Here is a 23,594-nt window from a genome sequence, read left to right as displayed (position 1 = left end):
ATCACACTTTGCTCTGGAACATCATCCTGCAATTTTCTTGGCAAAAGAAAAATGTACTTGGCACAAGTGGAGTGGTGGTTTACTACTTCTAATAGTTTGCCAGGATTTCTTTTCTTTTTTTTTTTAAATTTCCCAGCCTAACAGACAGTTCTGAGATTTCCTAGTAGTGTCTTATCCAAAAAATAAACAGACTTAATTCTGTTTAGCTTGTAAATACAGTGAAAGCTGGCCAGGTTACATCCATGTTGCGTCTTAGCAACAGTATGGAAGTGCTGTCACTGCTTGCTTTGGGATATTTTTCAACTTCCTGATTTAGGTTAGCATACAGGGATTTCCTGAAAGTCTCCATCCAAGTCCAGCACTGCTTAGCTGGATCAAGAACAGCCAGGCTCCCCAACCCTTGTTTGCTCAAGCAAGAGGAGTCTTCGGATACTGTAGGTTCTGGAGCAGCAGTCTTTAAAAGTGCCAACATCGGACCTTGGAGGTGACTGGGGCGTGGGACTGTCATAAGATTTAGCCAATTCTTTTTTCTTTTTTAAAATTTAATTTTGGATTCTGTAATGCCTATAATTACTGTATTGCCAACCCTGGAATAGTTTCTGGTTATGTTTATTTCATACCAGTGGAAGATTTCCACCTCGGTAGGGATGGGAAGGCCTGGAAAAAACCAGAAAAAAACCCTGTTTCCCCCCATTTTTTTTTAGTTTTCTTCCCGGGCCTTCCCATCTTTACTCCTGGGCCAATTACAATTTGGAGGGTATTTTAATTGAGGCTGTACCAAAAACGGGGGTGTCCACAAGCTGTACGTGCATCAAAAAAGCCAATATGTGATTGTAATTGTGCAGTGGATGCCCTATTTCCGAGATGCACCTAAGAAAGGAGTGGGGCATCCACCCTTCAGTCACAGCTGCCAGGTTGATTTTTTTTAACCCCTTTCTCTTTTGGATACCCATGAGCAGAAAGGAAGAATTAACCACACTCATGAGCTGGAGTTCCCATTGTATCGGCCCTTTTAGCAGCCATTATTTAGGAAAATGTACAGGTTGTCCTTGACTTACAACAGTTCATTTAGTGACTGTGCAAAATGTCAATGGCACTGAAAAAAGTGACATGACCATTTCCACACTTACGACCATTGTGCCGTTGTCATGGTCACATGATCAAAATTCAGACACTCGGCAACTGATTCATATTTATGACGGTCATAACGCTCATATTTATGACCAGGATCACCTTTTGCGACCTTCTGACAAGCAAAATCATTGGGGAAGCCAGATTCACTTAACAACCGTGTTACTAACTTAACACCTGCAGTGATTCACTTCATAAGTGTGGCAACAAAAAATGGAGCAAAACTTGCTTAACTGCTGTTTCACTTAGCCACAGAGGTTTTGGCTTCCATTGTGATTGTAAGTTGTATTGAAAAATATTAAATGCAATTACAAATTAAGATCACACCTCATTACTATTAAACAGTTTGAAATCAGAAACTCTTGATAATGTACAATAACTCCCAAAGAGGTGCAGGTTTACTTTTGCTCTATCATCACTTCAACTGGTTTTCAAAGTACTTGGAACCTTTTCTGTATGAACGTAAACTGACTGTATGTATGTATGTGTGTATGTATGTATGCATGCATGCATACATACATACATACATACATATTTTTAGATTTTCACGGGTGTAGGTATGCTGGTCTTGTTATATTCGGGTCTTTTGCTGTGTAAGATTGAGATTGTCTTGGCAATGTTTCAGCGAGGTCTCACTCGCCATCTTCAGGCTGGCTTTTGGGCTTAAAGTGTGGTCGGAGCTGCTGTCTTTCTATAAATCTTGGTTGGGGTGTGTGGAGTGCTGGCTTTGTTTCAGTAAGTGGAATGATTGGTTGTGTGGTTGTATCATGATTGGTAGATTGGTGCTGATTGGTGTTGGCTGTGTGTTTATTGTTGTTTCATGTTATGAAGGCCTGGGTGGTGGGTGGGGCTCGTTTGTTGACTAGGGCTGGTTTCCAGATGAGGAGAAAATGAGCCCCACCCACCACCAGGCCGTTACAACACGAAACAACAATAGACATACAGCCAGTACCAATCAGCACCAATCATGATACAACCACACAACCAATCATTCCACTTACTGAAACAAAGCCAGCATTCCACACACCCCCGCCAAGATTTATAGAAAGACGGCAGCTCCGATCACACTTTAAACCCAAAACCCAGCCTGATGATGGTGAGTGAGACCTTGCTGAAACGTTGCCAAGACAATCTCAATCTTACATGGGAAAAGACCTGAATACAACAAGACAGATGATGGAGGCAGTTGGCTTCCTCCCATAGTTGGGGCTTACCAGGGGTTGTAAAAATCTAATAGATACCTTTCACCCTGGCTTCGCTGATAACGGATAAGAGCCTGTGGCCTAATGGCTAAGAAGTCTGCCTAGTATGTAATATAGCCCAGGTTCAAATCCCAGTAAGGATATGGCTAGCTGATGAGAGCTAAATAGCTTGAAATAGATCTATACTAGTCTCCCTTTATTTATTTATCAGCACAAATAACTCACTCACACACACACACACACACACACACACACACACACATATACACTCATGTTTATGTGGAAAGGATTAAGGAGAGTAAATGTTTAAATATTTGTCTAACTCGACGTAAACATTTTCCCCACATATATTACTTTTGGGGGAATCTTTCTGCAATATCAGAAATGTCAACAAAAATTGAAATAAATATAGTGACTTTTCCTGTACCACACCCTTGCCAAAGGTCCTTCATTCATCAGGATTTGGGTATGTAAAGCACAGAAAATTAACACTCTTGTGATGAAAAGCTGACATGGCAGAATGTACTATACCATTTCAGACTGCAAATGAATCCAGATTTGAGAAATTTTTAAATGTTCTTCAACTGAAATTGACAGAAACTGAAGCAAGCATATGAGGAAAGAAATTTTCATCTCTTCAACATTTCTATTTGTAAGGATTTTTAAAATGAAACGCTTTCATAAATTATATCTGTAATCTTAAAAGGTATCTTGATCAGTCATATCAACCTAAAGTTTCCACAATAAAATAATGGTATCTTTTAAACTCTCAGCAATCATGGAGAAATCTGGCTTAAATGTTGAATAAGGACAACAAAATTGGATTTAATTCTGTATGTATGTATGTATGTATGTATGTATGTATGTATGTATGTATGTATGTATGTATGTATTTAGCCTAAAGTTGAGTTGCTCTCTACAAATACAAATCTGAAACAATAGACAGAACATAATGCATTGTCTTTTAGTGTTAGTGGTTACCGTAGGCCAGCCTGAAATTATGATATAACAATAAACTTAAGTTTGTATAACAGGACTATTAGTTTCCAAGCTAGTGTTCTTAAAAAAATATGACACAAATTGTGGGAGATATTGAAACATTCAAAACTTTTACAAAGTATTTATACATTTAAATGGATAGAGAAAGAAGTGAGTTCTACTCTACTCTTATAGGACTGATCCCAGATATTATTATGAGCTGCATGAACCATTGTATTTGTAACAGACCTATTAAAACAAAGTCCAGATGATCAGAATTGTTGACAATTTTAATTCTTTTCTTTACTTAGTGGTTATCTGGACTTTTGTAGTTGAGATCTGATAGTCCTGATTTGTACGGGAAGAAAATTATAGAGAACAGGGAATATCTTTTTGACCATCTTAAAATACCTTTTGTATCTTCTCCAAAATGCAGGAGACATTGAGCAAGGAGCCCAGCATTTTAAAAGGTGCCTGAAGAAACGATCAAAGAAACACAATGTCCTGAAACATTTTTTAATCAGATCTGTAATTCTTGACACCATTCCCATAAAGCCTCCAGCTTCACAATTTCACTGAACCAATTCTTTCCCTTTAAGCTTTTGCAAATTAGGTAGAATAGCATCAGTGGATTTATTGGAAGGTAGAACTAGCATTAATGAAAGCAATATCAGTTCTTGGCTGCCTGTGCTTTGATCCCATGGCAGATATATCCATAAGGCTATTTCAGAAAATAGACTTGCAGGAAACTCTACCATGACTCATGCATTGCTGTCTACACAACAAATGGATGAAAGATGGAAAAGAAATCCATTACCCCTGCAAATACATTCTGTGATTATTGACTCTGCTCTCTTGGAGCCATCATTCCTTTCTTTAGGCCTGATTGTAAGATAAAAATAAAATCTTAAGTTCATCCTGGCTCTTGTACTGTAGAGTCCATGTAGATAAGAGTCCATGTAGTTTTCTTGGCAACAATATAGAAAGAGCTTCCTTTTGCTGCCTTCTGGTGGTTTAAACCCCCCCCCCCCACAGAACAGGTTATAGCCGTAACATTTCTGCATGGTCTTCCATCCAATGCTAATTTCGTCCAACTTTCCTTTATTTCTTGAAATCAATCAATTTCGTCACATCATGGCACGTGATTGATTTGAACTCACTGCAAATTAAAGCATTCTGTACGATGAGATGATGGAGTCCTTAATGTTAAGCTTGGTGATTTGTTTGCAGATGTTTCCTTACCTGACTAACTTAGAAAGCACCCAAGACTCCACAGTTCAACACTGAGCTACATATACTCTCTTCTAATGATAAGATTACACGAGAAGAGGTTTTTAGGAATAAAAAAATGCTGCTTAAAATATTACAAATCATGTTTGGGCAGTCCACTGTTCAAAGCTACTTCAGTCCTGGAAAGCATGTTTTGTAGTTTAAAAAAACCCCGTGAAGTTTTCTTTGAATGAGTCTTGGCTCATGGTCACTAAGCAGATATCCAGGCAGAGTTCTTGGTAAAAATTTGGAAGAATTTTGCCATAGCCTTCATCAAGGATGACCCTGTTTCACTTCTCAATCTAGAGCATGATCTTGATGTTTCTGGTGGACTCTCCTCTTGTTCTGAACCTGCTTAGATTTTTTTTTAATGGAAAGAAGGACTAGGGGAGACATGATAGCAGTGTTCCAATATCTAAGGGGCTGCCACAAAGAAGAGGGAGTCAAACTATTTTCCCAAACACCTGAGGGTAGAACAAGAAGCAATGGGTGGAAACTAATCAATGATAGAAGCAACCTAGAACTGAGGAGAAATTTCCTGACAGTTAGGACAATTAATCAGTGGAACAACTTGCCTCTAGAAGTTGTGAATGCTCCAACATTGGAAGTTTTTAAAAAGAGATTGGATAACCATTTGTCTGAAGTGGTCTGGGTTTCCTGCCTAAGCAGGGGGTTGGACTAGAAGGTCTCCAAGGTCCCTTCCAACTATTCTATTCTATTCTATTCCATTCCATTCCCCAACCCAACTTTGGATTGAATTGTATAATTAACTTAGATCACATAGTTTTTACTTATTTTCACATTTACAATATGTTTACTAAGCCATTATATATTGACGGGTCCTTGGTGCCCTCTGAGCTTGGTTGTTTTCTTGCAGATGTTTCATTACCCAACAAGGCAAAATCACTAATGTTAGTGTAACACTGATGATGTTACCTAGTTTTAGTAATGAAATGTCTGCAAGAAAACAATCAAGCTCAGAGAGCACCAAGGACCCCTGATTTCAACCCTGAGCTACAAATATTATTTCATTAGTACCACTATATAGTATAGGTTTAGGTAAAGAAAATGCTGAAATGTAAATTGTTGCAAGGTTCCACCCAAACTCACATTAGACAGAAATTATATTATCGGATTTTCTAAAAGTATTTAATGGTCAGCTATGAAGTTTCCCCCCCACAGTATTCATTAAAAAACCCCAATTAATTCTTTCAGTTGTAATAGGTATGAGGGAAAATGTAGGGATGGGAGGAAAAGCAGAGAAGGCACAGTGACCTTGTTAATCCTTATAAATAATGGGAAATCTGTGTTTCTGATTGAGGAAAAGGAATATGAATGGAATGTGTATTTAATGCATAAATGAGTAAGTATGGTATGAATGAGTCTATATGGTATGAATGGAATTGTATGTGTAAATGGCATTTGTGCATGTCCAAATTGTCTTCAGGTTATCTCACGATTAAACTGATGAAACAGGATGTAAGATTCTAGTGGTGTGTGTGTGTTTTATTAAAAAAAAATTCTTTTAAATAGATATCAAAAGAAACTGTCACCAGAAATGGAATCTCATGTTCTCTCCTTCTTATCCCTGCTCTAATGTCCATAGCAAAAGATACATAACTAAATAGATAAGCTATTTTTAAACAGATATTACATAGCATTTTTGTACTTATGAGAATGAGATATGTAGTATAAACAAATAAAAGATATGCTGGTGGTGTAAGTTGAATAATAAACTATTAGCTGAAGATCAAAGTCTTATCAGGCCCTTCCAGATGTCCTGGCTAGGAATAATGGGAATTGTAGTACAACATATCCAGAAAGACTCATGTTGACGAATATACACGGTCTCTAAAATATATTTTAAGAGCAAGGATTCTAGTTGATTGCAAAAAAAAAAAAAAATGCTCTCCATATGGCAGATGACTATTCAGAAAATAAATCTATTTCATTTTTGACTATGACAGCAGGAAATGAGCAAAGAAAACTCCTGATATAGTCTGTTTTCTTATGTCAAACATTTGATTCAGTATGTTCTACATTAGAGTGTTTTCTGCTATCTCTATCTCTCATTGGTTACTTTTAAATAACAGAGGGAGACAGGTATTGATAAAACTATATACATTTAGATCTCTTAAATGGCTTTTTAGCTGAACTTTGTTCCTAAGAACTATTAAAAGCAGCCACCACATGCTCTTTAGGAAATTCATGATGTTGACAACCTACTAAGAAGTTAAGAATCCAGATCTGCAAAAGCAAAAGCAATATTAGGACTTTAATATACAATCAATATATTAAGGTATTTGAACTGCAGAAAAAAGAATATGTTGCTTATCACTGACCCTCCTTCTCCATTCATTTGTGCTTGCCTCCATGTGGGCATTCCTGTATCATCGTGGTCACCATCATATTATCTAGGGCTGAACAGTTTTGGGAAAAATAGGGGAGACCACCTTTTTTATGGGCATGCACCAGAGGTGGGTTCCTACCAGTTCGCACCTATTCGGTAGAACCGGTTCTTCAAATCTACCAAACCGGTTAGAAGAGGTTCTACCAGTGGAAAGCAGACCACACCTACAGAAGAGGTTCCAAACTTTTTTGAAACCCACCACTGGTCCTTGGATATGATTATTCTACACTATCAAGCTCATATTTATAAAACTCAGTGTCTCTGTGAAAGGTAAGGATGACTACAGCGTTTGTGGTGCAATCAGAACATTGCATGCGTTGAAGTTGTTTTAACGCAAACCAAAGATGCCTTTTAAAAACAAGTTTACATCATATTCTTATGCATGCCAGCGCTGTGTGTGAGGTAATTTAAGGTAGTTCTGACAAGTGTCGTCGGCATCTTCATATCCGGTCACATGGGCGGCAAGCCACTCCCATCCGGTCACATGGGCGGCAAGCCACTCCCACAAAGGAGGCCACACCCACAGAGTAGGTTCGAACAATTTTTGAAACCCACCACTGGCATGCACCCATGAAACCAAAATATCCCAAGAATAATTACCTAAACGGGGATGATTTTTCTGATCACATTCAAAAAACCACAGTTACCGAGAAGCAGTTGATCAATTACCAATAGAACAGAATATTTGTAACTCAGGGTTGAACTATGTGGTCCTTGATGCTCTCTGATTTTGATGGTTTTCTTGCACATGTTTCATTACTTATATTGTCAGTGCTAAAAGTGAGTGGGTTTGCTCTTATTTTTGTAAACTAGTGGCTGGCCCTGTCAGTGTCTATGGAAATACCATATTCCTTGACTCCAAACCACACTGCTTTCTCGCACTGTTCATGCTACTTAATTTGTTAATGAAACATCCACAAGAAAACCATCAAGGTCAGAAAGCACCAAAGATATCACAGTTAATATTTCCTATGAGCATTACAAAGCATACCATGTTGCTTCCATAGATTGCCAAAAACGATTAGCTACAGAACATTTCAAAAAAGCTGGTGCAGTTGAATGGAAACCTAAATTTGTAATGCATAGAAACAATGGGGGGCATAAATAAAATTGGTGTAACTGTGAATATTGTCGGCAGTTATGTCAACAAACATTTCACTGATCAATGAAGCAGAACTTAATTAAGCATGTAGGACCAATACTGTACATACTAGTTTTCTACTGCTTTCTACATGTATTTTTAGCTATTACTTCTACTCTGGGTAAAATATCAGCAGAAGAATAAAATATAAAGGAATAAAATAAATCTGTAAGCATACAAAAATTTAGAATTGGGATGTACCATGTAGAATTGGGGGGGGAGGCAGAGAGAAAAGAAATAGAAGGAAAAAGATTTAAAGTGAATTTGATTGTGCAGATTCTTAAGAACTTTTAGTATACATCGTAAAGAAAAGGGCAATAGGATCAAAATATGCCACAATTTATAAAGTTTGAACGTATTATATGTTTCAGAACAAAAGAATAACATCACTACTTTTACTGTAACTCTTTATATTCTTATTAATCTTATTAATATCAATAATACATTATTCTGGTTGGTGTGGTTATGATTTTAGTTTTAATTTACTTTGTTTAGGCATTGCAAAAAACAACACTTTAACCAAATAATAACTCTGTCTAGATCATAGTCTTAAACAGATGTGCTACTGAAGAAAATGAATAAATTTGCCTTTGGAAATGTCATAGAATAAATTCTCAAGCAAAACCGAGCCAGTTGAAATACAATAAAAAGCACTTAACAGATACAAGGCTGTATGACATTAGTGGAATTTTTTAAAAAAGTTTTCATCTCTAGATGATAGCCAACAGTCAGCATTAAAAAGTTGTCCAAACTCCTTAATTGCCAGCTGTTTCCATCCTGTTGAATAATTTCAATGGCTTCACATCTTCAGATGGCAAGTCATTTTAACTGGCAACTGTTTTACTTCTCATAACTCCATCTGCCCAAAACAGTGAATTGTTTCCAGCACAAACATACTGGCCCCAAAGAATAATTAGTACAATTCCATTTTACTGAGGTCTTACGCAGAAGACACAGAAATCGACAAGGAAACTAATCGCTTAAAAAAACTACAGAACGAAACAAAAATGCTTGATTTGCTTGGCAAAAAATGTATTAAGTTTATGTAAACGATATGCTATCAATGTTTAAAAAAGTAAAATAGCAGCATCAAGAATGTTAAAATAAACACGTCTTACATTTTTATTTAAAGGACAGTACCAGGGCATTTACTGCATTTCTTCCAGTGTGGTGGAATTGCCTCAGCCATCAAATTTGTCAAATATGGAATCTCAAATTTTAGATTTGATGTTTGAATGGGCCATTATATTTTCACACTCTGTAAATCCTGAAACTTCATAATTATATTAGTGTTCAGTACAGAATTCTATTATATTGTGTATTGAATACTATTGAATTTGAATTTATTGCACTTATATGCTGCCCTTTTCCCTGGAGGGGACTCATATGACATAACTTCTCTCATTACAATAATACCCTCCATCCTAATCTTATGGAGGCATTGAAAAGGCTATGGGAGGGAAAGAGAATTGCACTCTTCTAATTCTGCTTGTAGAAACTGTTCTTTTCTGTCATTAGGAGAAGTGAATTGGACAGAATCCTAAAATAACCAACCATCTCTAATTCTATTCAGTTGGCAATAATGAAGCATTCTAATTTATATGTTTCATTTACTCAACCGCATGGCATACCCTTTACTGATCTGTAAAATAACAAAACTTGTCAACAATTGAAATCTGCCCTATGGAAATGGCCAAACTTCACTACTGAAATCACAGGTAAACGTGCAAGTTTAGAAGTGATCTGGCAGACTGCAAATATTAAGAGACTATCCAAAAAGATTTCATTTTCAATGTCACATTTAACTTAATTTGTTCTTTTTTAATGATGATGATGATGATGATAATGACCTAACCTTGGCTTAGGTCAAGTACAACCACATTTTCCAAGCAAGACAAAGGAACAGAATAGAATAGGATAAGATGGGAGAGGAGAGGACAGAATAACAGAGTTGGAAGGGATCTTGGAGGTCTTCTAGTCTAAGCCCTGTTCAGGCAGGAAACCCTATACCATTTCAGACAAAATGGTAAACCTTAATTATACCAAAGAGGCTCACTGTTAATAACATGATTGCATAATTCAGATATTTTATGCAGAACACCCTTTATTAGATTCTGAATCTGTATTGTTTATATCACTCAGTTCTTCTGCAGAAAAATATCTTACCTGTTGCCTTGTCAGGATTGTTACACATGAAACATTGCCAAGCCCCCGCTTCTTCATTGTAACTGAATAAATCAAAGAACCTCACTTCTTCCAGGTGTGATTGTACGTGGTCCAGATCCTAAGCAAGTTTTTAAAAAAAAAAAATGAGGGAAAATAAGAATGGATAGGACTGTCGTGCAACTGATGCCTGCATAAGTAAAGCAATAAAGTTAAATTCCTTACAGTGATTGGAATGTGAATTAAACATTTATAAGCACCGAGTTCATCCTTTTATCTCTATATAAGATGTATGGTGAAACTCTTATGATGATGTTTTGCAAACATCTTTAGTTTTAGCTAAAAATATTAAATATACAATAAGATAATATAAGCTTTGAACTAACTGAGAATTTTGGTGGGTATTTTCTACTGTTTCAGGCAAAAGTCTTTTTGTCCCAGACTTTAGGCAATTTGTCAACCAGTTGTACTTATGTATCATTTGTATGGAATCAAAATCCACCCCACCTCTAGTGAGGTTTGTGTCCAAAAAGGCATTATCTGGGCTTTGTGACACCCCCCCCCCCCCAATTCACCCTTTCTGTTGCATTTTCTTAATGAACAAGTGATATTATTATTATTTGAGAGGAGTGTACATGTATAAGAGAGAGTAAAGGAACTATCATTCAGTATTCCAAAGCACCAGAGGACAAGACAAGAAATAATGAGTGGAAACTAATCAAGGAGAGAAGCAACATGGAATTAAGGAGAATCTTCCTAGCAGTGAGAACAATTAACCAGTGGAACAGTTTGGCTTCAGACATTCTGGGTGCTCCATCATTGGAGGTTTTAAAGAAAAGACTGGACAGTCACTTGTATGAAATGGTAGGGTCTCCTGCTTGAGCAGGGGGTTGGGGTACAAGACCTCCAAGATCTCTTCCAGCTGTTCTGTTCTGCTCTGCTCTATTCTATGAATTTGTAAGGGAGGTAAGAACTTCTGTAATCAGAGACGTCTGCAAAATTGGAGGCTTTCATTAAAAGGATAGAAACAGTATGAAGCATCATGCAAGTTTAGCCCTTTTTGTATTTGTATGCAAGCTGAGTGCAAAAGGGTGGAAATTCATTGTGACAGCATAATGTGGATGTTCTTATCTGCTTCCCTTGGTTCATCTTACTCTAATTTCACATCCCTTCTCTTACGCTATGATTTCCCATTTGTTTCCCATGTTCTATGTATATTTAGTATAATATGGCATGAACATGTAACCATGCAGTCTTAATAATGGTAGGAAAATGAAAAATATCATGGCTTCCCTCTGCTTCTAAGAAGCAAACAATATCTCCATGGTGTAATCTTATATTGGGTATCTGCTGGATACTGCTGGGCTTCAAGATTTAGTGAGTGTGGTTCAGATAACAGATTTTCTGATGATTGACTGGCAACTGTGGCTGGCATCCTATGTTACCCCAAGGATGCAGACAGAGTTGCTGACAAAATATCAGGAAATCTGTTGTGTAGACCATAGACACTAAATCCTGAAGCCCAACACTGCCCAAAGTAACAGTAACAGAGTTGAAAGGGACTTTGGAGGTCATCTAGTCCAATCCCCTGCTCACAAAGGAGATCTGTATTAGGGATTCGAACCACCAAACTGTTGACCTTTCTGATCATATTAAAAAAAATATTACATACTAAAAATATATTCCATACTAAAAAAAAGCATACCAAAGAGTGATCTCTCTTTAATAACCAATGTGATACTGCAACCATCATGGAAACACAGAGATAGGCAAAACGATGGCAAGATGTGTTAGTAAGTTAAGGCTTTGTATCCCTGTTTAGATTCTTCACACATCCAAAGTGATATGAAATCACAGCACTTATTTCCAAGTGATTATGGCATAAGGTACTCAGTTTAGCCAAATAAAACAACAACAACAACAACAACAACCAAGCAGCCTTCCCACAGCAAATCTTTTTTAGAGATTCTTCTTGTGCATCAGTCTAAAATGTTAATTGTGGAGAAACTGTCATAAAAGCCTAGAGAAATTTGTTTCATTAATAGATTAAGAAGCTGAAGAATACTATGACATCACAACGGTATGAATATCTGTACATGTTAACTGCTTTCCAAGTCATTTCTAATTAAAAAAGATAACACATAAACCACCTGCAAATTATTGAGTGCAATTGTAGGCGCTGTAAAAAATGGAGAAGAAAAATCATGTTCTCGTCAACATGTTGGAATCTGGATTTATATGGGTTTTAATGGTAATACCCCACTAGAGTGATCACAGCTCAGGGAGTACATTGTGGCAATCAACACTAAAATAAGGCCATCCATTTTTTTCTTTATGGTCCAGCCATTATTTTGTTGAAGAAAAGACTGCTGTTCCAGTCTTGATAACAGCAATAGGAACTGTAAACAAAGGATGACTTCATCCTATCCAGAAATCCTGTTCCCAGATCATTTATATTTCTTTGTATCCACTATATGGATCTACAGTGGAGTGGAAGCACCATAGTTTTTTGACTATTTGTATGAAGAAGGTTCTGTCCTCTTCCAAGCAGAAAAAGACTTGAAACTCTGCATAATTTCAACTGTAATTAGTCATCTCCATGATTCCATGAAGAAAATTTAACCCTTTGACATCACATGTTTGATTGTGCATGTAGATATTGTCCCTCATTTGACAATATCTACAGAACATTGAGGCAAAATCAATGTCCAGCTTTGTACTCTAATAAAGACATCACTATATTTTTGTGGAAATATATTTTCTTGTTCACAGAAGTTTTCTCTTTCTGTTTTGCATGTCCTTTTAAGATGTCCTATAATGAACTGTGGCACTGTTCTACTGAAATCTCCCCCCCCCCCCACTGAATGGTAAATGTGAATGATAAAAGTAGCTGCCCTACTTAGCTTTTGTGGATCTCCCAAAGTACAGGGATGAGTAATTGCTCCCTGACAAGTGACATTATAAGCCAATACAAATGATTTTGCAATGGATTGAGAAAATGTTGCAATGTTTGTTCTAAAAGCAACATAACTGCCGTCCTTTGAAAATATCCATGAAGCAATGGACTGGAAATCTGTAAGGATATAAAACACCTGGAAACAATTTATGCACTAACAAATTTGAATTACACTATAAAAATATTTTCTGTGACATGTACATAACTGAAAATTAAAACACAATCCTTTGTGCAAGTTTATTTTAAAAAAGGCATACAGACCGATTTGGTTGACATACATGGATTTGGTCATATGCAGCAATCAATAATAATTACATACTTAAATCATTGAAATAATTTAAACAAATTTGCTTATGGGATAAATTTAAAATTATACCAGTGGAAGGTAAACACACCGGGTTTTAGCAACAATTTTAACAATTAGTATTAATAGTTTAGTATTAACATATTAATAACTCACACAATTATATGCGAAATGCTCAACTTTGTGCAAGTGCATTTAGAAAGAAATCCCATTAAATTCAGTGGAAGTTAAGGAAGCATTCACAGGATTGCACAGAAGGAACACATTTTTTTTGTGATGATAACAGATTCTACTTCTGAGTGACTCAGACATAACAGATAACAGAATAACGGAGTTGGAAGGGACCCTGGAGGTCTTCTAGTCCAACCCCCTCCCCTGCTCAAGGGGTTGAACCTGGATGGTTCTGTCAATTTAATTTGCATTAACATCTCATTTTATAAGAGAATGTTGAATTTTGATATTTGGCAGATAAGTGGATAAATACTTATTCACATATTTATGTGGCCTTCTGAAGGAAATAAATAAATAATAAGTTACTCTTTCATATAAAGGGTAAAATGTAACAAAAAGGTGTAAGACTCTTGGCGCTGTTTTTCTAGATTGTAAATTAAGCACAAAGCAGTAAAGTCAATACAGGATGACTTGCTAAAATTCCTTTACTATTTAAATACAGACAAGGACACCAATTGGTGAGATGATAACATCCCCGCCTAGAATGAAATAACAAAGTGGCACAGATAAGATAAAGGGGTCTGCAGGAAAAGTCATGCTGTCCTCTTGAAATGCCAATTAACCTCAAAGAATGATTTTGGAAATGGGGAGGGCTTCTTCTTAGGCTTCACGCGTAATGATTAGAAAGATATAAATTGTATTACTTGAAGTCTGTCCTTGTGCTCCTTGTACTCAAGCCATTGGGAAGAGTCTGGGAGGCCACACTTGCAACCGCTTTTTCAATTTCTTTGCAATAAAAACTTTTGAATTGTGAACCAGACTTGTTTTTGGAATTGTGAGCATAAAAATTTGGTTTTAATATCTCACACTTCCTATAAGTATATCTATTTTTCTAGGCAATTTCCCCAGTATCCATAACTTTTGCAAGCCATTTTTCTACCATCATCTATTAGGTCCAAGACAGCTTGACACAGCTGACTTGCCACTTACAACATTCTGCTGTAAGATAAGTTGACCCACCACAGTCAACTCACCATGGGACAGTTCAATGTGGGATATCTCAAGAGAGAGACCAATGAATTGCACAGGCCTTGTCTTGCTTTAAGTTTAAACAAAGGGTGAAATCCAGCAGGTTCTGACAGGTTCTGGAGAACCAGTAGCGGAAATTTTGAGTAGTTTGGAGGACCAGTAATGGAAATTTTGAATAGTTCGGAGAACCGGTAAATGCCACCTCTGGCTGGCCCCACCCCCATCTATTCTTTGCCTTCTGAGTCCCAGCTGATCGGGAGGGAATGGGGATTTTACAGTATCCTTCTCCTGCCATGCCCACCAAGTCACGCCCACCAAGCCACACCATGCCCACCAAGCCATGCTCACAGAACTGGTAGTAAAAAAAATTGAATTTCACCATTGGTTTGAATCTTCCTAAGTTAGAAGTCCTTGAAACTGGAGGCAGACCAGAGCATGAAGTCCCAGTTGCCTATCAACCAAGGTGTATGCTCCATCAGCCATGGAGCAAGTGCAGAACACCCAGGTGCTGATCCAGGCCAAGGCTGTGGTGCATGTGTGAGAGTAAGCCTGTTGCCACTGCTGCGTCTTCCTTGCATGCCCACTGCGAGGGCCAGCTGCTTTGCTGCCATCTAGGGACTGGCCTCTGGACTCACCAAATGTGCAGGGCTGGAAGAGGAAGTGAAGGGTTTGGAGTTCTTCAGCGGCTTCAATTTAAAAGGGGTCCCAGATTTCTCCGGGGCTATTTCCTCAGCCAGAAAGAATTCTTTTGGTTCAATTGGTCCAGGGGCATTTCCCCAGCTGATCAATGAAGGATTCCTTGGGGATTCATGGGATCAGGCCATTTATTCCCATTCCACCACAGGGAGCTAAACGTGGAAAAAATGGGTTGACAGCAGCAGTCTTCAGGTTGAGTGTCTGCCATATCTGCCATCCTTGAAAACCGTTCTTTTTGTCTTATAAACAGAGAGAGAAAGCACACCAGAGCTGGAATAAACCTCTGTAAGCTCCTAAATTCATTTTTTGGAGGGCAAATTGACCATTCAACTGCAATACCTTGTCCAATCCAAGGTTTTTCCAATCAAGCAACATATCCAACTTCAATCTGCTTAGTTCCACCATATTAACAAAATTAGGAAACAGTAAAATGGTGGCGAATAAGCTGCTGAGATTTTGAGGCTAATTTTGTATGCCTACTTCTGGGGTGAACAATGTTTACTTAAAAGTTGACTCCCCAGTAGAAAAAGTTCGGAGCATGGTTGAGCTTGTTACTTTTTTCATCTTTCTCAGCACGTCTGCTTTTTCTCTCCCCAATGCCCCCCTTCTCCCCTCTCTCAATCTCAGCTCCAAATCTGCCCTTTTCCTTTCCATGAAAGCAAACCTTAACTGAACTTAACCCCAAGCCAACCACTTCCCCTTCCCTCCCTTTGCATTTGGGGAAGCCGGAGGTGGAGAACCAGTATCTGAATCAGCAGAGTAGCTGGCCCTTGCAGCTGGCATGCCAGGAAGAAGTGGTGGCGGCGAGCAACCTCTCGCAAATGCACCCATGCCCTCGACCTGGCTCTGTGCAGGGAGTATCTGAGAATGCTACTCTTGCTCCACTGCTTGGACTCCATGCTCTGGTTCACTGCAGCCTCGAGGATCTTTAACTTGAGAAGGTTCAAACGCAAAGCAAGGCGAGGCCTGCTGCAATTCACTTGTCTCTCTCTTGAATTATCTCACATTGAATTGTCCTGCGGAGAGTTGACCCATGTTGAGTTGAGTTGGTTAGGGAGAGTCAGCTGTAGTAAGTTGTCCCATTCTACATCTATTGCTAGTTATTGAACTATGGTGCAAACTCCTGGAAAGTATGTGTTTGGTTAAACATTTGCATGCAGGGTATTTTTTGTATATCTGTCAGAATCAAAACAGGTAGATTTAAAAATTGTAAAGGAATCTTTTTTTTCCCCTGTCACTGCAACAAAGATATGTAAGAGGACTCTAGCACAGTAATTCACCATCTTGGCATCTTGAAGATATGTGGCCTTCAACTTCCAGAATTCCCCAGGCAGGTTGCTTACTATGGAATTTTTGGAGTTGAAATCCACATATCTTCAACATGCCAAGGTTGATAGACACTGCTGTAGGATATAATAGTAACTACATGAAAATGCCTGACAATAATTTCTACAAAGCACAATACAATATAATCAAATATATTCATGGTCTCCAGCAAAGACTGACATTTATCCAGGTTGAGGAAATCATGCCAGATAGTGAAGGATAAGGTTTTCCTATCCCCTACCTCCTGGGTAATTATGACAAATGTTTAAAAGAGCTATTTCAATCAACTAGGGAGAAAAAAAGGAAATATTTAAAACATTTTTTAAAAGAATCCCCAGTGAAGAGTTTTTAGCGATGTTCAGAATGCCAGGCATTTCAAAATTATTTGACTGATATAAAACATCTGGCTCTTTCTGATTAAGTGTAGCAGAATGATATAGTTGATGTGCTTTATTATGTTAAAATTGGCCAGCTGTAAATTAAAACAACACCCCATTCTACCCCAATCAGATTTATTTAGCTTTTCCTTGCTGTTCATCAATTTACCTCTTTACATTCACTTTTCTGTTAGAAGTATTTTCTCAGAGAAAATTGTTTAAGCTAGATCTTTGACTGCAAAGGGAGATTCTTGTCTTGAAACCAGTGGAGACCGACAGATTTATGTCGCAGGGCAGTTTAAGTGGCCTGCTGCCAAAGGAGGCTATATGGCCTGTTAAAATGTGTTTACATCAGCAATTGAGGCTAATATGTTTCCAGCTTTACAAAGGAAGCAAAAATAATGTGGTATGGAATAACTTCATACTCACAGCAATAATAGTTACATGTAGTTTGAAAATGTCAAACTAGTTCTATGCTTGCCCTCATGCTTGCAATGCACGCAGTCAAGCATGCTGATGGAATTCATATCTGAAGGGAATGGATACAGATCTTGTTGGATACAATCCAGATGTGTTGCCATAGAGCTGAAAGTAAATTTGCAATTCTTCTCTTCATCATGCTGGGATTCAGCAGGATAGCTATCATAGTTGTACGTACAAAAAACCAATGCCAAATAGAGTACCTTAATTTTAGAATTAAATAAGTTTAAGGCACAATCAGAAACTTACTTTCTTGGAAGTGAGTGCAATGTTTCCAGATTGACTTTGTAGCCTTCCTTCGAGAAACTCATCTAATGCTACCAAGTTAGGGGGAAAAAATCTTGGGCTACTCCACTATTTTCCCATCTATTCCTTTTTCTTTCTTGGTAAGAAAATAACAGAAGTAGCAGAAAATGAAGATTACATATAGGCAAAGATTATGTGTGGGAATCTGGAAAATTCTGTGAACCAGGTGGATATGAGGACAGGGATGATAACAGACCTTTCACATTATAATTGTATGTACTAAGATAGTATCAATAAAGGACAGTATTTGTAGCTCAGGGTTGAAATGAGGTGCTTTGATGCTCTCTGAACTTGGTTGTTTTCTTGTAGACATTTCATTATCCTAATTAGGTAACATAACCAGCGCTAGTAAGGAATGGGTTTGCTCTTCGTTTATATTTTAATGGATTGTCTGTCAATGTTAGTGGGGGCAATCTTACAGGTTCTTTGATGGGCTGCTTACTGTTGCCTTGTTTGGCAGTTCCTTGGTAGCACTTAGTACTGAAGACTTATATACCGCATTACAGTGCTTTACAGCCCTCTGTAAGTGCTTTACAGAGTCAGCATATTGCCTCCAACAAACGTGGTCCTCATTTTACCCACCTTGGAAGGATGGAAGGCTGAGTCAACCTTGAGCATGGTGAGATTTGAACTGCCAAATTGCAGTCAGCAGATGTAGCCTCCAGTACTGCACTGTAACCACTGCACCAATAAACCATTGTAGTATTGTTTACTTAATTGTTGGTCTGATGTTAATCTTGGCATTAATCTATACTCATCTGGGTGTTGATTGCTGGTGAAAAGGTGTTTTGGTTTTTAGATTCCCTTTTTGGCTTGCTGATGGTCTCTTTTGCACAATAGGTAGATGTTACTTATGTCTGTGTGTCTAATGATGGCCAATTTATCAGAGTGCCAAGCTTCCAGGAATTCTCTAGTGCTTTTGCAAGATGGGTGGCAAAAAAGAAAGAAAGAAAGAAAGAAAGAAAAACAAGGAGCCTTTAAAAAGTATTTGATGATTTGCTCTGGGTTACCTTTGGTAATCAAAGCAGGAAATGATAACATTTCTTGATGAAGAAGTCATCATTTGGGGTTTTTTACGTGACTGAAGTAGCATTTTTCTAGTCTAAAAGTTTTCTAGATTTTTTTTTAAGCAAGGCATCACTTAAGGATTGAGAAAGGATTTCTCATTGCTTGGTTTCAATTATGCAATTTAAAGTTAGGGTTGCAAATATATTTTTTCTTGTTATAAAAAAGAAAAATTGTAGGCAGTCAAGGCTTACCTCAAATATGTTTTTGTTTTAAACGGATTCCATGCTGGAGATTCAATTGAACCCAATTAAAGATTAATAGATTTGACCAGAAATTCCTTGCTGACTTTGAAACAGTATTATTTACAATCTTTGAAAATGCAATTGCTTTGAAACAGTAATCTTTTCAAAGGGCAAAGGTTGACACGACAGAGCCTGCGCAAATAATTACTCTTCTGGAGTCCTTGCCATAACCCACAACTATGTGACTTTGCAAAAGGGAACTAAACAATTCATTATGATAGTTTCTCTGCTATTTGAAATGAGTTTCCTCCTTTCTCTTTGTAAATAAGAAAAAAGCTTATTTGCATTTTCCGTTCATATATCAACAGCATGTGGAAGAGATTAGTGAGAAAACTCAGACATTTCTACAAACAGATGGCATAAATGGAAACGTTGCAAAGATCAGAACCTGAATTCCTCTGCATTGCTTTGCCACTGTCCTCTAGTCATGAAAGACAACGAATGTTACCTGTGGCAGATTGGTAGGATTTTCAGAGACAGTGTGTATTTCTGAATAACAGTTGCCGAAGAGCTACAATGGGAGAAGGAAATTAGCACTTCCTGAAGGTATCTGGCAGATGGTTTCTGAATAAGATGGTTCCAAATGTCATCCAACAGACTATTCTTAAAAGAATTTGAAGAATTATAGGCCAAGGTCAGTCTGCTTCAACTTCAGACCCAGCCTAGAATTAAGGAGAACTTTTCTGACAGTGAGAATTAATCAGTAGAATGGCTTTCCTCCAGAAGCAGTGGGTGCTCCATTGGTGGAGAAAAGATTGGACAGCCATTTGTCTGAAATGGTATATAGGGTCTCTTGCTTGAAAAGACCTCCACAGTTCCTTCTGTTATTCTGTATTCTATGATCATATATTTTAGTGCTGCCATACAGCAATCACATGTAGAAATGCTGCATCATGGAAAAAAAATTAAAGGATATTGTTCTTTTGTTCCTGATCTTCAGAGACAAAATATGCTTATTTTATTAATACAGTGACATTTCTAACCCATCTTAGTAGGGGTAGGCTGGGCTACTAATCAGTGTTATTTATGACTAGGAATTGGGTGGGAGACCACAAGAGAATTTCAGGGCCGTAGACCAGACTGGGCAATAGATAAAAAGGCAACAGAAAGCAGACCAGACTGTAGCCAAGAAACAGTATGGTTATTGTCAGGATAACAACAAGAATTGAGCAGAATATTTCCTTATACTTACTGATTGAACACAGAGTGAGATGCAATAAATTAAAACAATGTATATAAAAGAAAGGGATTAAAAAGATATTGGATATTACAACAAGCTTAACATTTTCAAGGCCAGAGCACTCAAAACTTTATTAACCAGAAAGTACAATATTATAAATTATTCATATAATTGGCCAGCTATGTATGATTATTATACATGTCTATGGAGATTCTCAGACATCCAGGTCATGGTTGTCCCTAAGGTGCTTTTTTCAAGAGGCAACTGGACTTTCTGCTTTTCCTTTGTTTGAAGACGTTTTGCTTCTCAGCCAAGAAGCTTCTTCACCTTTGACTGGATGGTGGGGAATGGAAGGATTTATACTCCTTGCAGACAGCTGGTCATTTGTATTCTTTTAGCGGGTTGTTAAGGTCACCTAAAGGTTTATCTGTGTCATCAGGGTCATCTGAGTGGTGCAAATTGGTGTGGAGCCTTCTTGGAACTATTGAAAGGATTGTGTTGTAGATGGGAGATAGATGATGTCATATCCCCCCCCCCTCTGTTGAGAGAGGGCTGTTCAATTTTGATATAGATTTTAAAGATGACACAGTCCTTTCAATAGTTCCAAGAAGCAAGGAGTATAAATCCTTCCATTCCTCACCATCCAGCCAGAATTGAAGAAGCTTCTTGGATGAGAAGCAAAGAAAACCAGAAAGTCCAGTTGCCTCTTGAAAAAACCACCCCTGGGATTATCATACATATAACAAAGATAAATGAGATGGAGATAATCCTCTGTAATCATTTTCTATCATTTTTCATTTGAAGGCTTCACATATCAAACAATAAATATCGCCTTAAAAATTCCAACTATTTAACTGCTTTCATCTCTATGCAGATTCAGAGATATGGTTGTGATTTTTCTTGCAGTAAATAAAGACAACACATACAAACCCCACCCCTTTAAAGGCCCATAAGAAAAAAATACCTTCTTGTGTGGAAATGTAGATTGCACCATTGCAGTTTCAAAACTATGTGTTCCCTTAAGCTGGGTTTTTTCCCACAAGATCTTCAGGATTTGCAAATAATTATTCTGCATGGACAATGGTTCTGGGAACAAGCCCTGATAGACAAAAAGAAAAACAATACTGATTGAAAAAAATATTTGTACCTCAAGGTTGTAAGGTCCTTGGTGCTTTCTGAGCTTGGAGGTTTTCTTGCAGAAAAATTTCATTATCAAATTAGGTAACAAACTGCAAGAAAACCACCACGCTCAGAAAGCACCAAAGAGCTAATAAAAACATACCGTTTTGGGTATTATTTTTCCATTTGCAAGAGTCATATACTGTATCAGGTTAAATGCCTGTGCACCTCTAGATGAAATTGGGCATTACAAGAAAACATGTTTTTGCAATTGATAATTAAATGAGTGTTCTAAAAATATTGGGAAAACTTAAGAAATATGCCACAAATTAGCATTTGGTAGAATAGCCATGAAGGCCTTGGAAATAATATTAAATTGCAGTGATGATGCACAACCTCAGAATTATGCAAGATTTGGAATTTCCTGTGACACTCTATGGAAGTGAAAGCTAGGCTTTGAAAAAGCAGGATAGGAAATGTATTCATGTTGTTGTTGTTTTTTCAATTTTAATGTTGGGGATGACACCTGAGAAGAAATCCAAGGTCCCTTCTAATTGTTATTCTGTTATATACCATGGCCATCCAAGAAAACTATTAAAGGTATCATCAAACAAATCAACTCAGAGTTGTCACTAAAGACAAAACTTTGGACCTAGCTGTCTGGATAGGTTGGGAAGGGTGTCCAATGTTGGGAAAGTAGGAAGGAAAAAGAGGTTGGCCAGCAGAAAAGAGGATGGATTCAGTTACTGCACTGATGAGTGCTCTGATAAGATGTAAAAGACTAGATTAGAAGTAGATCATCATGGAGAAAATCTAGTACGTGGTCATTAAGAGTTAACAACAAGTTGATGGTACATAATCAATAACCAATGGACAAACAATGATTTGGGCCTGATATTTTTAAACTATATTTTAACTATATAAGATATTGATAGTAACTAAGTTCAGAGTACAATATTTGAAGTGAATGTGAGAGAGAATATCCAGAAAGTTGTTCTCAAATGAAGTTGGTACTGCTGTTGCTTCAATGGTGATATAGCTTCTTTGGGAGATTATGTAATTATTAGCATAAACTTGACTAACATACAGATATTTGGATAAATGGCTTACATTAGAATAAAACTATTAACATACTTTTGATGTTTAAATAAATTTAAAGATTTTCATGATTTTGACAAATCCATCTTTGAGCATTAGTGTAAGGTAATGCAAATCATGGTGTAATTGTGGTCATGCAATTTTATAGACTGTGTTTATAAAATATCTTATCAACACTATAAGCAGCTTTTCAGCAAAACACAACCCAAGCATCTATCGTAGCACAACACATTGGCTCATCTATAAATTAAAATCTAATTCTCAGAGCCACGACCAAATTGATTCAACAAAATTTTTTCTTTCCTATTTTTTCAAACTCAAACTTATATTTAAACGGTATTTACAAATATCTTCATTGAAACTCCATAGACAGGATTTACAAAGATTTGAAACTATTAAAACGAGCAAAGAGAAAAAGTTTGGGACTGACTCCCTTCTTTCAAATTACAGCAGTCTCAGAGAAAAAAAAATCATTTATATCCAGCTGACATATTATGCTTGACATTAGAAAAAAAATATTTTAGTTTTCCTGATTTACTTCCAATTATGTATTTTCAAATTAAATTGATCAACAATATAAACTGACACATGATTGTTAATAGGTAAAGTTCATTGTATTAAGAGATGACCAATCCTAGATGGGTATGTTCAGCTCAGCTACATGGAAATTATCAGCATCTTAATTTAAATGCCAGCCCATAATAAAATGGTGTGTTTGTGTGTAATTACGGTATAATGAAAATAACAAAAACTTGAGTTGCCCAGACTCTAGGATTCTCTAGAATGATCATCCAATGAAAACATAACAGTAATCAGAGCAAAAAATTATTTGATGCACGTACAGAGGTTTCCTCGTGAACTAAGGAGAGAAGGAGAATTACATTTTTAAAAATGAAAATTATTATAGCATTCCCCAGTTCCCAGAATTTCCACCTAGCTCCATCAGCA

At 37.2% G+C, this 23,594-nt stretch overlaps 1 protein-coding gene across 5 annotated transcripts in view; it reads right to left on the bottom strand.

Moving 5' to 3' along the window:
- VEPH1 (ventricular zone expressed PH domain containing 1) overlaps positions 1 to 23,594 on the bottom strand; it is a 151,473-nt gene that overhangs the window by 8,585 nt on the left and 119,294 nt on the right. For 4 of the 5 annotated variants that reach the window (XM_087725325.1, XM_087725329.1, XM_087725326.1 and 1 more), the window contains exons 10-11: positions 21,394 to 21,528; positions 10,298 to 10,415 (exon numbers count right to left, since the gene is read on the bottom strand). In XM_087725325.1, coding sequence (XP_087581451.1) covers positions 10,298 to 10,415; positions 21,394 to 21,528 — 253 coding nt within the window. Of the gene's footprint in view, positions 1 to 4,347; positions 5,045 to 10,297; positions 10,416 to 21,393; positions 21,529 to 23,594 lie in introns of those variants that run through there. The other variant, XM_087725328.1, reaches the window with a different exon arrangement.

This window comes from Thamnophis sirtalis, unplaced genomic scaffold (assembly GCF_051295495.1).
Source record: "Thamnophis sirtalis isolate CommonGarterSnake01/CBP01778 unplaced genomic scaffold, rThaSir2_p1.2 scaffold_11, whole genome shotgun sequence".
NCBI classification, from domain to species: domain Eukaryota; kingdom Metazoa; phylum Chordata; class Lepidosauria; order Squamata; family Natricidae; genus Thamnophis; species Thamnophis sirtalis.
The sequence above is the reverse complement of the archived record's forward strand: the minus strand, read 5'-3'. Positions and strand labels throughout refer to the sequence as shown.